General features: G+C 35.2%; 1 protein-coding gene across 2 annotated transcripts in view; it reads right to left on the reverse strand.

Annotated features, from left to right (window-relative positions):
- FAM13B (family with sequence similarity 13 member B) overlaps positions 1 to 12899 on the reverse strand; it is a 107253-nt gene that overhangs the window by 26076 nt on the left and 68278 nt on the right. For both annotated transcript variants that reach the window (XM_069104274.1, XM_069104273.1), the window contains exons 11-13: positions 3489 to 3553; positions 858 to 909; positions 195 to 345 (exon numbers count right to left, since the gene is read on the reverse strand). In XM_069104274.1, coding sequence (XP_068960375.1) covers positions 195 to 345; positions 858 to 909; positions 3489 to 3553 — 268 coding nt within the window. The remainder of the gene's footprint in view (positions 1 to 194; positions 346 to 857; positions 910 to 3488; positions 3554 to 12899) is intronic.

A 12899-nucleotide genomic window follows, 5' to 3' on the forward strand; every position in this document is an offset into this window, starting at 1 on the left:
ACTTCACACTCAAACATTATATGACAACAAAAATATAAACCTACCTGGCAACCCCACCTGAGTGAAAAATAATAAAAATAATCTAGGACTTGTGGAAGGGTAGTCGCTCCTTGTTTTTTGTTAATTCGATTACAATATTTATGTCAATTCAATTACAATGTTAACTTGGGGGGGGGGGGAATGGATAAAATTACCTTCCCATTTATCACCATCGGAAACACTCTTCAGCTCTAAATGGGGGATATGCAAACATGCTGCTTCTCCATGAATACCACCACCACTTTCACCTCCTGGCACTTCTGATTCAGTGTTGGCATTCAAATCACATATCTTGCTACTAGAATCCTATATTTAAAACAAGGACTACATTTAACAACAAAGCTATCCAGTTTTAAGTAAAAAGAACATGTCTATACCGTTCATTACAGCACATTTATGCATGTATGGTCAACTAACTTGTCCACATTTTCACTAACTCATCATCAAAGTTTTCAGTTTTTACATGCCCTCTTGGTGGATAATTAAATACAAGGGCCTTCCTTAGACTCTAGAAAATGTTCGTCTAATCCAGATCCTACCAAAGTACCAACCCAAAACAGCCATATCATTAGAACATACTTCTTCTTGTCAGTGACAAAATTTAAATCCTCCATTCAAGTTCAATCAAGAACAATGGCTGTATGAACACAAAATGTCAAGCATACTAGGGAGTTGCGCGGGGGGGCGCTGGGTGGTAGGTAGGTAGATGGAGTCGGACTTGCAGAAGATGTCGACGGTGTTGAGGGGGTGAAAGGGACAAGAAAGCTAAAGAAATAACACATGCCTTTTGAAATCACATAATAAAAGGGAATTCTTACCAGAGTCAACTGTGAATATTTGCCACTGTCATGAAATGGCACACACTCATTTCTAAAAACACAAAACAGAGTAATTACTCTTTTTGAGAAAAGCCTACATAATCAATTAGACATTTCTTAATTGAATTCCTTTCTTCCCCAATATAATAAGCATTTGGAATGTGAGAAAAGAAACTGGCTACTGGAGGTATGTACATTCTTTGGAGCCCTACATCTGGAGAATGTCACACTACCCAAAAAGATCCACAGAATCTCTTCAGACCTACAGAAACTGAGTAATTCCTCCCTCCCATCCCTCCAAAAAAAAAAAAAAAAAAAACCAACCCCCCCCCCCCCCCGCAAATAAACTAGTTTTGAAATGGGAAATCAGTAACAAATGGAAACCAAGATACAATGGAAAGAAACTTTCTGTACAAATGTCACTTGTTTCAAGTAGGTTTGAGGGATTTTTTTCTTTCCTTCTCAGAACATTTGTTGGATGTAAATGGCAGTTTAAAAAAGTGAGGGTGTAGGTGAATGTATTTTGTAAAAACTATACAACTCATGGGGAAAAAGGGAGCTCTAGTTATAAATGAATTTTAAAAATCATAGTTCTTCTAAGACCTTCCCTCAAAATGAAGAATGAAGGCAATTTTTTTCCTCCAATTAAGTCATATGACCTTAAATTTTCACTAAAAAATTTCTTACTTCTTACAAGGGCAGTATTGTAAGAAAATGTGTTAAAAGATTTTAATATTTGGTTTCTACCGATTTTCTCAATCAAGAGTATAGGTAGTATTCAAATTCCAAACATAAACATAAGAACGGTGGAAAACTGAGACCATTTATATATTAATACACATTTATGTTGCTTCCACCTGGCTATTCTTTTAACCCAGAGTGGGTTCATGATCATAACTAGGATTAAGAAACCAAAATCTGTAACCCATTTTCTCATTTTAGTTCTTGCTGGGTGTGTGTTTTTATAGGCCCTAGGGGCTCCATTTTATGTATTATTGTATACTAAATAGTATCAGAGGTGACCTCAGCACCTAATTTTTAGCTGCTTATGTATTAAACATGCAAATCTTAATCCACCTAACCAACGTGCTCTTTGGTTCCAGAAACAAGTTTGCTAACCTACACACAAGTTGAAGAGGGAAGAGGTTTTCCAAAAAGATTGAGTCCTCACTAAATGGATCCTTATTGCTCTACCAGATCCAGATGTCATCATTCTGGGGATGCCTGTTAATGATGTTAATCTTACATCTTCAGCCCATAGCTTCAACACTCCCTGGGCTGGAATGGGGATCATTCCTGCCTCCTGAAAGGAAGCAAAAGGAACTACTGTAAGCAGGGAGTCTGTGGACCTTAAAAGTTTGGGGATCCTCCAGAGACATGACTCCAAAGAATTTACTTACTCTCAGAGAACAGGTTCCCTACTCACAATTATGTGATGCATTGAGGAAGCAAGATAGTGACATTAAAACAACTTTGATCATGGCAACTGGCTGTTATCAATTTGACAAGGAAGCTCTGTATTTCCCAAGTTTCACAAAATTGACTACTATTTCATTTGCAATATACTCTTTCAAATAAACAGGTAACCAAAAGCACTAAATAAATCCATGATTTACTAAGAAAAAAGTCTTTTTTTTCCCAAAGCAATAGAGTAAAACAAAGCATGTAACAAGAAATTGTCATGTGACCTTAAATATGTAACAGACACAAGTTCTGCTTGATGTATTTAAAACCACTTTGGGAAGCCTGCATTCCCCCCAAAAAGTACCAAAATTCTACATAGTCAGTCACTGATTAGAATACTCATTTAGTTAAATAATTTCTTCCTTTGTATGCCATCCAGGGAGATATACAGGTAACACCTGTTTAAAGTATTAGATGGGGAAGCTAGGTTGCACAGTGAATAGAGCACTGGCCCTGAAGTCAGGAGGACCTGAGTTCAAATCCAGTCTCAGACCCTTAACACTGGCCATGTGACCTTGGAGAAGTCACTTAACCCCAACTGCCTTACCTTCCCCCCTCCAAAAAAAAAAGTTATTAGATCACACCAAGGGTGAGTTCAAAAAGGAATGGAAATACCCTATACACATCGGTGGAAACAGATGTTACCCCAATCTATTAGTTAACCAAACTTCAGATGCCAAGAATTAACTAATTGAGAAAATCATTCAAAGTGCTAATAAGCAGCAAAGCACATTGTGAAGTTTTGACTTGCTCCAAGAATAACTCAAAAGTTTTAGGTGTTGGGGTGGCCAGGTAGAACAGTGAGTGAGAGCACCGGCTCCAGTGTCAGGATGACCTGGGGGATCAAATCCGGGCTCAGACACTTAGCAATTGCTTAAAAAAAAAAAGTTTTAGGTGTTTCTAATAATGAGAGCACAAGTGCTGATGTTTTCCTGAATACTTTCTGAGGAGTTATCAAGTCTACCTGAACCACTCTACCATGATAGAAGTGTATACTTGCAAACAGTCTTTGCAACTAGAATTAACAAGATACTTGATTTTTATATGTCCTAACAATCTGTGAATATAGATACATTAATTTAAATTTCAAACCAAAAACTGAAGAGTCAGAATTCCCCAAATAAGTCAAGGAAAAGTAATAAGACAATATAATAAGACAATATGTACCTCTGAACTTCTTCATCTTCATCATCACTATGTTCAATACATGGCTCTAACAGTATACCTAAAGACTGATGACAAAAACAGAATCATTACTATGTTTAATTAGTGGAGCTAGCAAGTTAATTAATGCACAAACAAATACACTTTAGAGAAAGAATTTTAAAGTATCAAGTACTTGTTGTAGGGTAAATGAACAATCAAATATCCAACTCTTTTACTCTTTTATCCTATCATCTAAACGGTGAATAGGACACTGATATCATTTAATACAGAGAAGAATATCATTATCAGTTTACCATTAAAAACAGAATGTCAGGGGCGGCTAGGTGGTGTGGTGAATAGAGCACCAGCCCTGGAGTCAGGAGGACCTGAGCTCAAATGTAGCCTCAGACACTTAACACTTACTAGCCACGTGACCTGGGGGAAGTCACTTAACCCCAATTGCCCTGCCTTACCCCCCTCCAAAAAGAAAAAAAAAAAACCCAAAACAGAAACAGAATGTCATCAAAGCAAAGTCAGGGAGTGGATCTAGCACTGACCATTCCTACACATGACAAAAAGTCAGTCCCACTGAAGGCATTCCAATTCTTCCACAATCAGTGCCTATTTTTTTCCCCTAGCTGTTAACACATGTGCAGATGGGATCCCAGGGAATAGCACCAGTAAAAGTACCTAGACATTTTAAAGCATAATTTCATAGATTCTTTTATGTCAATTTTCAATATCCTCATCCGTCAAGAGGATTGAACTAAATTTCCTTCCAATTAATTCTATCATACATGGGATGATTACCAGCTAAGACTGGGCATTACAAATACAAACTGACTACATTTCTCTCTGACTTAAATTGTGTAATATTTCACTATGCTTTCTCAGTGGCTGTACCCTTGCTCCTTGGTTATAATGACCACGAATTAAAGCAACTCAAGACTCTAGATGCAGATGTCTATATGATGGGCTACCTGGGGTCTAGGTCAAACCAACTTGTAAAACCAGTCAGTGAAGTTGTAACTGCAACTTGTCCTTTCCCACCCTTGAAAGCTCTGCCCCTTCTCCCTATGCCACACTCCACCTAGGCCACACCCTGTGACCCCTTGGTTCTTACTTAATCTCTTGATTTCTTCCAGGCCTGGTCCACACCCTCCTTTATCCTTGCCTTTTGTCTCCTTCGACCTGGCCCAAATCTTATGTAAACTGTCTATTCACGTGCTCCTCTTGGTCAGCTCTGACCTTTGTCTATGCACTGAGGCCCCTCCCGTCCTGACAATGCCCTGACAATGGCAGCCCTACCCTTTAAAGGTAAAAGCATGTACCCCTCTCACTCACAGGTCCCCTAAAGGACTCTTGGCCGCTTATGGAAGCAATAATTAACAATAAACTTCTACAACTCTCACTCCAATTAAGCCTGAGACCTTGAATTCTTTCCAGAAGATATTGCAGGTTTTCTGGTCTTAGATAAGATCAGAATTCCTGCTGAACCAATTGGGATCCCCTCCCCCATCATTTATACCTGTGCAAGATATGCTGTTTGCATATTAATGTTATTTTTGGAAAATGTTGGCATCTCCTTATAATCGTGTGGCTTTATTCTTTGTGTTCTTAAATCTACTTGGGCATTTAAATGACCTAATGGCCTATATTCAATTTTTTGAACTATAATGGTCCAACTTTTAGATATGCTTGTAGTCAGGGGAGTAGACAGAACAGAGAGGTATATTATAGGTTTACTTCTCTCTCCATCCCATACTCACAGAACTCCTGAGTCTAGTTCAACCCCTACTTTCCCAGAATCCTCTAACAACCCCAGTAAGTAGTTATCAAAGCTTTGAGAGGAACTCAATACCTTTTGAGGCATGTTTCACCTTTGCCTGTTAAGAATTTTTCCTTACACTAGCCCAAGTCTGACTCCAATTTCTACCCACTGCTCCCAGGTATGCCTTCTAGGGCCAAGAAGAACCGATGCAAATTTCTCTTCAAAAACAAACAGCCTTTCAAATACTTTAAGAAAGCTCAAATCCTCAACCCTCTCTGCACGCCCCTCAAGAGTCTTCTCTTCTTTAAGGCTAAACACCCCTGATTACACTTCAACCAATCTTTGTATGACAAGATCTAAAAAGCCTGTCCTAGACCTGAATACTTTCCAAACTATCTATGTTCTTTCAAAAATGAGGTATCAAGACCTAGCACAATGTTTAATATAAGATAAAGGTGCATTAAATGTTTGCTGGAATATATTGTTTTAAGAGAGACTTAAGACTTAAGAATGTGGACTTAAACCCAGGTGTACTGATTCTTATTACTTAACTATAAACAAGTAATTTGACCTCTTGTAATTCCATTTTGCTCATTATAAAACAGATGGGATGATGCCCATACTACCTACATCACAGGGTTCTGTGAGGAAAACAATTTGTATAACTTAGCAACATAAATGTGAGCTACTAAATTTCTTAATTTCATCAGCGTACCTTTAACCACATAATGTACACAGAGAGAATTTGTTAGAATTAAATCATTTAAAGCTAATAGGAATCCTAGAAAACATTAGTACAGTCCTCTCATTTTACAAATAAAACAACTGATGCCAAGAGAAGGGAAGTGATTTGCCCAGGGTCATACTACCATCTTGGGTATATCTAAATGATTACATATCCCAAATTAATAAGATAGCAGATGAATGGGATCATTCACAATCTGGTCCAACATATTTTTACAGGCTGATCACACATTCTCATCCATTCATTCTCCAGCTAAATCAACCCACTTGTTTTGCCCTGTACATAATGATCCATCTTCCTCCTACCACCATACCTTTGCAGAGATTGCTACCTATTATCAGGAACACTCTCCCTCCTCTCCTCCATTTCTTGAACCATTTCTTGGAACTCTTGGATCCCTTTAAAGACAGCTCAAATGCCACCTTCAAGAGTACTTTCTTGATTCATTCACTTGTTACTGATCTCCCCTCACCCCCCAATCACTATGTATTTGCTTTGTATATGTCCTATTTCTGCTTAATCAACAAATTGTTTGTTTTTGTCACTAAGCTGTGTCACTAAGGACACATAGAAAAAGTGAAAATAGTACTTGTCCTAAATCTGTGCATATACTATCTCTCCCTAGTACAATGCATACTCCTCAAAAACAGAGGCAGTCCCACTTTTGTACATGTCCCTGGTGCCTAGTACATAGTATAAGCTTAATGGTTGACTGATAAAAGGTATTAAAATAATGCTATAAAATGAGCACACAAAAATATGGTAATCCTAAAAAGGTTCCCAAATTCCCTTCCTAAATGATTATAGTCATACCCTAATCTCACGTGGTTACTGAAGCAGTTAATTCTATCAAATCAATGCGGGTGGTTGTCCCAAAGACTGTTAAAGCTAAATTTTTAACAAGAGTTCACTATATTGGGAATTGGTTATGATGTATATGGTAAGGGAAACACAGGTTAATAAAATCTATGGTTAGAAAAAATATGATAAGTAAAAGGCATCAAAGAAATATTAGACAAATTTGTTAGGTTAGTACCAAAAACTAGCATTTATAGATCAGGCATCAAATATGGCACATGTAATAAGGTGACATTAACAAACTGTATTTCTAGGCATAACTATAGAGTAGACCAACATAGTAACAGAGACCCTTAAAATTTCTCATCATAATCTTTCTCCCTTAAAAATACTGGCTAAATTTACTCCCAATGGCATACAGGAATATCTATTTTTAAAAGGAGGGGATAAGGAGATATCCAAATGAAGTCTCTCCTCTCAACTTTTTACAGACTTGAGAGACCCCCAAGAAGAGGATTATCTTCTTTGGGATAAGAACACACTATCTGGTAAAAATCATTAGGAAAATTAATTGGAAAGCAGTCTGACAGAAATTGGGTATAGATCAGTATCCTACACTATTTACCAAAATAGAATACATAGATATAAAGGGAGATATAAGAAAACTATGGAATACATTAGTTATTAGATTTAGGACAGGAGAAGAATTTATAAATAAACAAGAGATAAAGAGCATTGTGAGATATAAAATGGATAATTTTGATTACATAAATTTAAAAAGTTTTGTACAAATAAAACCAATGTGGCCAAGATTAAAAGGTAAGCAGAAAATGGGGGTTGTGGGAAATTTTATAGACAGTTTCTCAAATAAAGGTCTCATATCTGAAAAACTCTGTCAAATTTATAAGAATATGAGTCATTCCCCAATTCATAAATGGTCAAAGGATATGAACAGGCAGTTTTTCAATGAAGAAATCAACATATGTGGTCATGTGGGAAAATGCTCTATATCATAACTGATTTAAAGAAATGCAAATTTAAAAAACTTTGAGATATCATCTCACACCTAACAGATTGGATAAAATGACAGAAGGGGAAAATGACAAATGTTGGAGGCGATGTGGAAAAATTAGGACATTAATTCACTGTTGGTGGAACAGTAAGCTGATCCAACCATTTTAGAAAGGAATTTGGAATTTATGTCCAAAAAGTTATAAAACTCTCTATACCCTTTAACCCAATAATACATAATACTATTATGTCTGTTTCCCAAGGTGAACAAGGAAAAAGGAAAAGAAACTACATGTTCTAAAATATTTACAGCAGTTCTCTTTGTGGTGGGAAAAGTAGAAATTTAGGGGACATCCATCAATCAGGGGATGGCCAAACAAACTATTGCATATAATTGTGATGGAATACTACTGTGCTCTAAGAAACATAGACTTGCATGTAATAACAGTAAAGAGAGCAAGACCAAGATAACATTTTATACAGTTCAATATTGTTTAAAAAAGAGTAAATGTGAATGACTAAGCTATTCTGAGTTATACGAATATTCAAATCAACTATGAAGACGCTATCCACCTCTAGAGAAAGATTTGATGAACAGAAGTACACATAATATGGTTTTACATATGTTTATCAATATGCGTCAAACAGTAACCTTCTTTGTGCAGGACAGGGAGGGAGACAGTTTGGAATTTAAAATGTAACAAAAAATTAATTAAATTTTAAAGTAAAGATTAAAGGGAAGGGTGGCTAGCTGATGACGTGAATAGAGCACCGGCCCTGGAGTCAGGAGAACTCGAGTTCAAATCTGGCCTCAGACACTTGACACTTACTAGCTATGTAAGCTTGGGTAAATCACTTAACCCCAATTGCAACTGCCTTATCTCCCAGTCCTCCAAAAAAAAAAAAAAGGAAGAAGATTAAAGGGGAAAGTGGAGAAATGAAAACTTGGTACAATGGTGGACACCAACATGGGACTGATTACTAATAAGTTTATCAATAACTCCAGGTACTATTATTATGGGCTTTGAAAATTAAGCAACAGGGGCGGCCAGGTAGCACAGCGAGTAAGAGCACTGGCTCCAGTGTCGGGATGACATGTGGATCGAATCTGGGCTCAGACACTTATTACCTACCCAGAAACACCTGGCCATGTAACCTTGAGCAAGTTACTTAACCCCAATTGCTTAAAAAAAAAAAAAAGAAAATTAAGCAACAGCAACATACTCTCTGAAAACTAAACACTGTTCTTACAGCCAAGTTGTCCAGACAGACCTATCTTATTACTTGATAGAATTACCAAAGTCACCTCGATAACACATAAATATACACATGTGTGCACACAAGTATATATGTACAATATGTATATACATACATATACATATTTGCATACATACACACAAATTTAAACTCTACAAAATAATATGCACTTACACATGTACTTCAACAAAGGGCTGTTTAGACCGCCAGTATTAGAGGTAATATAAGAACAGTTTTGATTTCCTTCTATTCCAAACTATTTTCAGACCACTGCAGTTCAAAACTGTTATTTGCAATATAATTTTAACATTGATTCCTGTAAGTAATATAGTAAAAATTCAGCATTTAAACTAAAAAAAAAAAAATAAATGAAAATAACAGCTATAAAAAATTTAGAACTATTTTAACTACCTTCATCAAGAATAGATGAAAGATATGCTAACCTATCAGGATAATTTGTAATTCTGAAATATGCTAGTGTTTTTACATATAAACAAATTCATTTAAAAATCTGGCTTCATTCAGGTTTAATCTTCTATCTCTCAGCTATCTCAACGTATTCATGGAACCTATTATTCCATCCCATTAAGTGTAAGATAGTGGAGGATAGAAGGGCCTGGCATACTATATGGTCTGTGGGGTCAGAAAAAAAATCAGATACTACTTAACAACTGAACAATAACAACAAAGCATGTACTGAGAATTCCCACCAAAAATTTCTCCAATGAAATTTCAATTAAAGGAAAAAGAAACATCACAATAATAATTTTTAGCATTTGAAAAGCTCAAAAATAATTCCTCTATTAAGAACCATATGAACAAGAGAGATCTCATTTTTCAATACCCAAAATGAGTCACAAACTCCGAGTCTCCATTTCTGTCAACAATAAAATGGGCAAGATGATGTTCAGCTGTACAGTTAACCTTCAAATAAGGGACAACTTTTTAAAAAGCTGGACATTCAATATAATTATATAAGTCAGAGAAGCAATATAGTACAATGGAGCTGATCTCACAGGGGAGGGGGAAAAGGATGGAGCAAATTCTTTTAACAGACTGGGAGACTATCAATTACAAAGTTATTTTAAGAGTCAAGATGTAGTTCTTTGGTATGCTGTAGTCAGCCTTCTTAGTTGTTTATCTGGACATCTTTTTATAGAAATGGAAGGAAAGGATATCACTGGTATCAAATGAAATTACATAGATCACATGGCTGGGACTACCCCTCTTCTTCTACCCCGAGTCTTTCCACTTCACCTCAAACCTTTGTTTCCAGCCTGTAGGAGAGCATATTTCTTACATACCAACTTTACTTATCAATCTATCAAGTATGTATCTGTTTAAGCATTTTCTTTCAGGACAACTACAAGTGGCTTCCTTATGCAATATGATACCCTATTACAAGAAGTTACAAGAAATAGTACACTATTACTATTACAAGAAAACGTTACCAAAGAAATATTTCCAAATGTTCCAAAGATTTCTGCATTAGATACACACAATTTTTAATTTGAATAGAAATGAAAAATCTATCCTAATCTAGTTTATGATTAAGAACTTTTAATAACATACTAAAAAAATCCCTTGATTATTAGAAACCTAAAATATAAAACCTGTGAGCAAAACTACACTTCAAATCCAACAACAAATGGATTAGAAGTGTTCCCAGTAATCTCATGAACTTCTAAAGACTTTCAAAATAATATTTTGTGTCTACTTCTCAACTTAAATTTATTGGCAATAGTTTTCTCGGAAAATCTGATTAAGTGCTTTAATTATTTAATGTTTTCTTTTTACAGTACAAATATTTACAAATTATTCCCATTCTGTAGATCTCTTGCAACAAAGTAAAAGTTAATACTACTAATGCAATGATCTCATCTTAAAGTACATTCAACATCTGTAGCACCTATTTTTTTTTTAAAGTAATAATTCTATTTTATCTCCTTACAACTTCCCTTGGGAAAAAAAAATAAAAACAAATTTCTTCTAACAGCTACGTATTGTCAAATAAAACAAATCCCCTCAGTGGCTGTTCTCTCTCACCCCTCTCCCCCCTCTCCCCCAGCACACATATATATAAGCTTCCGCATCCTAAACCCATAATCCCTCTGCAATGAAAAGCATCATCAAATCTCTGTAATCAAGAATGGAATGAATGGACCTTTCCTTAAATGATGAACAGTATATATCTAAAATCAAGAGTTATCCTTATATCTAACAAAAATCAACTAGAATCCTTTCCAATAAATTCAACGGCAAAACAAAGATGTCTATTGTCATCACTTCTATACTAGACATGCTAACTATAATAAGTAAGACAAGAAAATGAAATTGAGAGAATAATTTTAGGTAAACAAGAAACAAAATTATCATTTTTTGCAGATGATATACTATGCTTATAGAAACCTGAAGTCAGCTAAAAAATTAATTAAAACAGTAACTTCAGCAAATTGAAGGATATAAAATTAATCTACACAGATAAGCAGTGTGTCTATATAATGCTAAAATAAAACCCATCAAGAAGAGATTAGAAAAAGACAAATTTCAAATACCATTTAAAATTACTCCAGAATGTATAAAATACTTAGGAATCTACCTTCCAAGATATCAAACAAGATCTATAAAAATACAGCTACAAACCATTGTTTACTGAAATAGACAGGCTTAAATAACTAGGAAAATGCTCACTGCCCATGGATAGAATGATTACCAATAAAATAAAAATGACAAACTATGAAAATTATTTTATTCAGTGTTATACGAATCTAACTACCAACATATTACTTTATAGAACTAGAAAAAGTAACAAATTCATATGATATGGAGGGGAAAAAAAGGTCAAGAATCTTAAGAGAAGATAATGAAAAAAAAAAAAGGAAACAAAAGGGTCCTAAAAGAGCCAGATCTCAGGGTGGCTAGGTGGTGCAGTGAGTAGAGCACCTGGCCCTGGACTCAGGAGGACCTGAGTTCAAATCCAGCCTCAAACACTTAACACAAAACTAGCCGTATGACCTTGGGCAAGTCACTTAACCCAAATTGCCCTCCAAAAAATAAAAGGAAAAAAAAAAGAGCCAGATCTTGAACTATCCTAACAAAGCACTCATCATTAAATAATTTTGTACTAGTTAAAAAAGACTGATCAATGAAAATTATCCTAGTCTTTAATAAACATAAAGACTCCAGCTACTAGAATAAGGACTCATTTTTTGACAAAAACTACTGGGAAAATTGGACAGAAGTATGAAACATTTGGACCAACACCTCATACCTTATATAAAGTTAAGTTCCTAGTGGGTACATAACCTAAATTAAAAAGGTATTATCAAAAACTAATAGAAAAACTGGGGGAAAATTACTTATAAAACTTATGGATAGGAAAGTTTGCAACCAAACAAGAAACAGAGAGTATCAGAAGACAAAATGGATAATTTTGAATAAGTAAAATGTTTCTGCATGAAGAAATCTAATAAAGCTAAAATTATAAAAGGGAAACAAGTAACTGGGGAGAAAAAATTCTTTGCAGTAAGTTTCTCTGATAAAAATCACTTTTCCAACATACATAACGAATTTATTCAAATTTGTAAGAATGGATAAATGGCCTAAAAATATGAATAGACAGTTTTCAAGGGAAGAAATCAGGCTATCTTTGGTCATGTGGAAATATGCTTCACATCATTACTAATTAGGGAAATCCAAATTGAAGGAATTAGGAGATTTCATCTCATTCTCATCAGAATGGCAAAGTTGACCATGACACACTTTTAAGGTAAATCTGCATTATTAACATTTTATCCATCTTTTTCTTAAATCTAGACAATCAATAAATAATAGTGAATAATCAAAATAA

Source organism: Petaurus breviceps, unplaced genomic scaffold (genome assembly GCF_028583685.1).
Source record: "Petaurus breviceps papuanus isolate PSGF00001 unplaced genomic scaffold, PetGlider_PUasm1.0 685, whole genome shotgun sequence".
Classification (NCBI taxonomy): domain Eukaryota; kingdom Metazoa; phylum Chordata; class Mammalia; order Diprotodontia; family Petauridae; genus Petaurus; species Petaurus breviceps.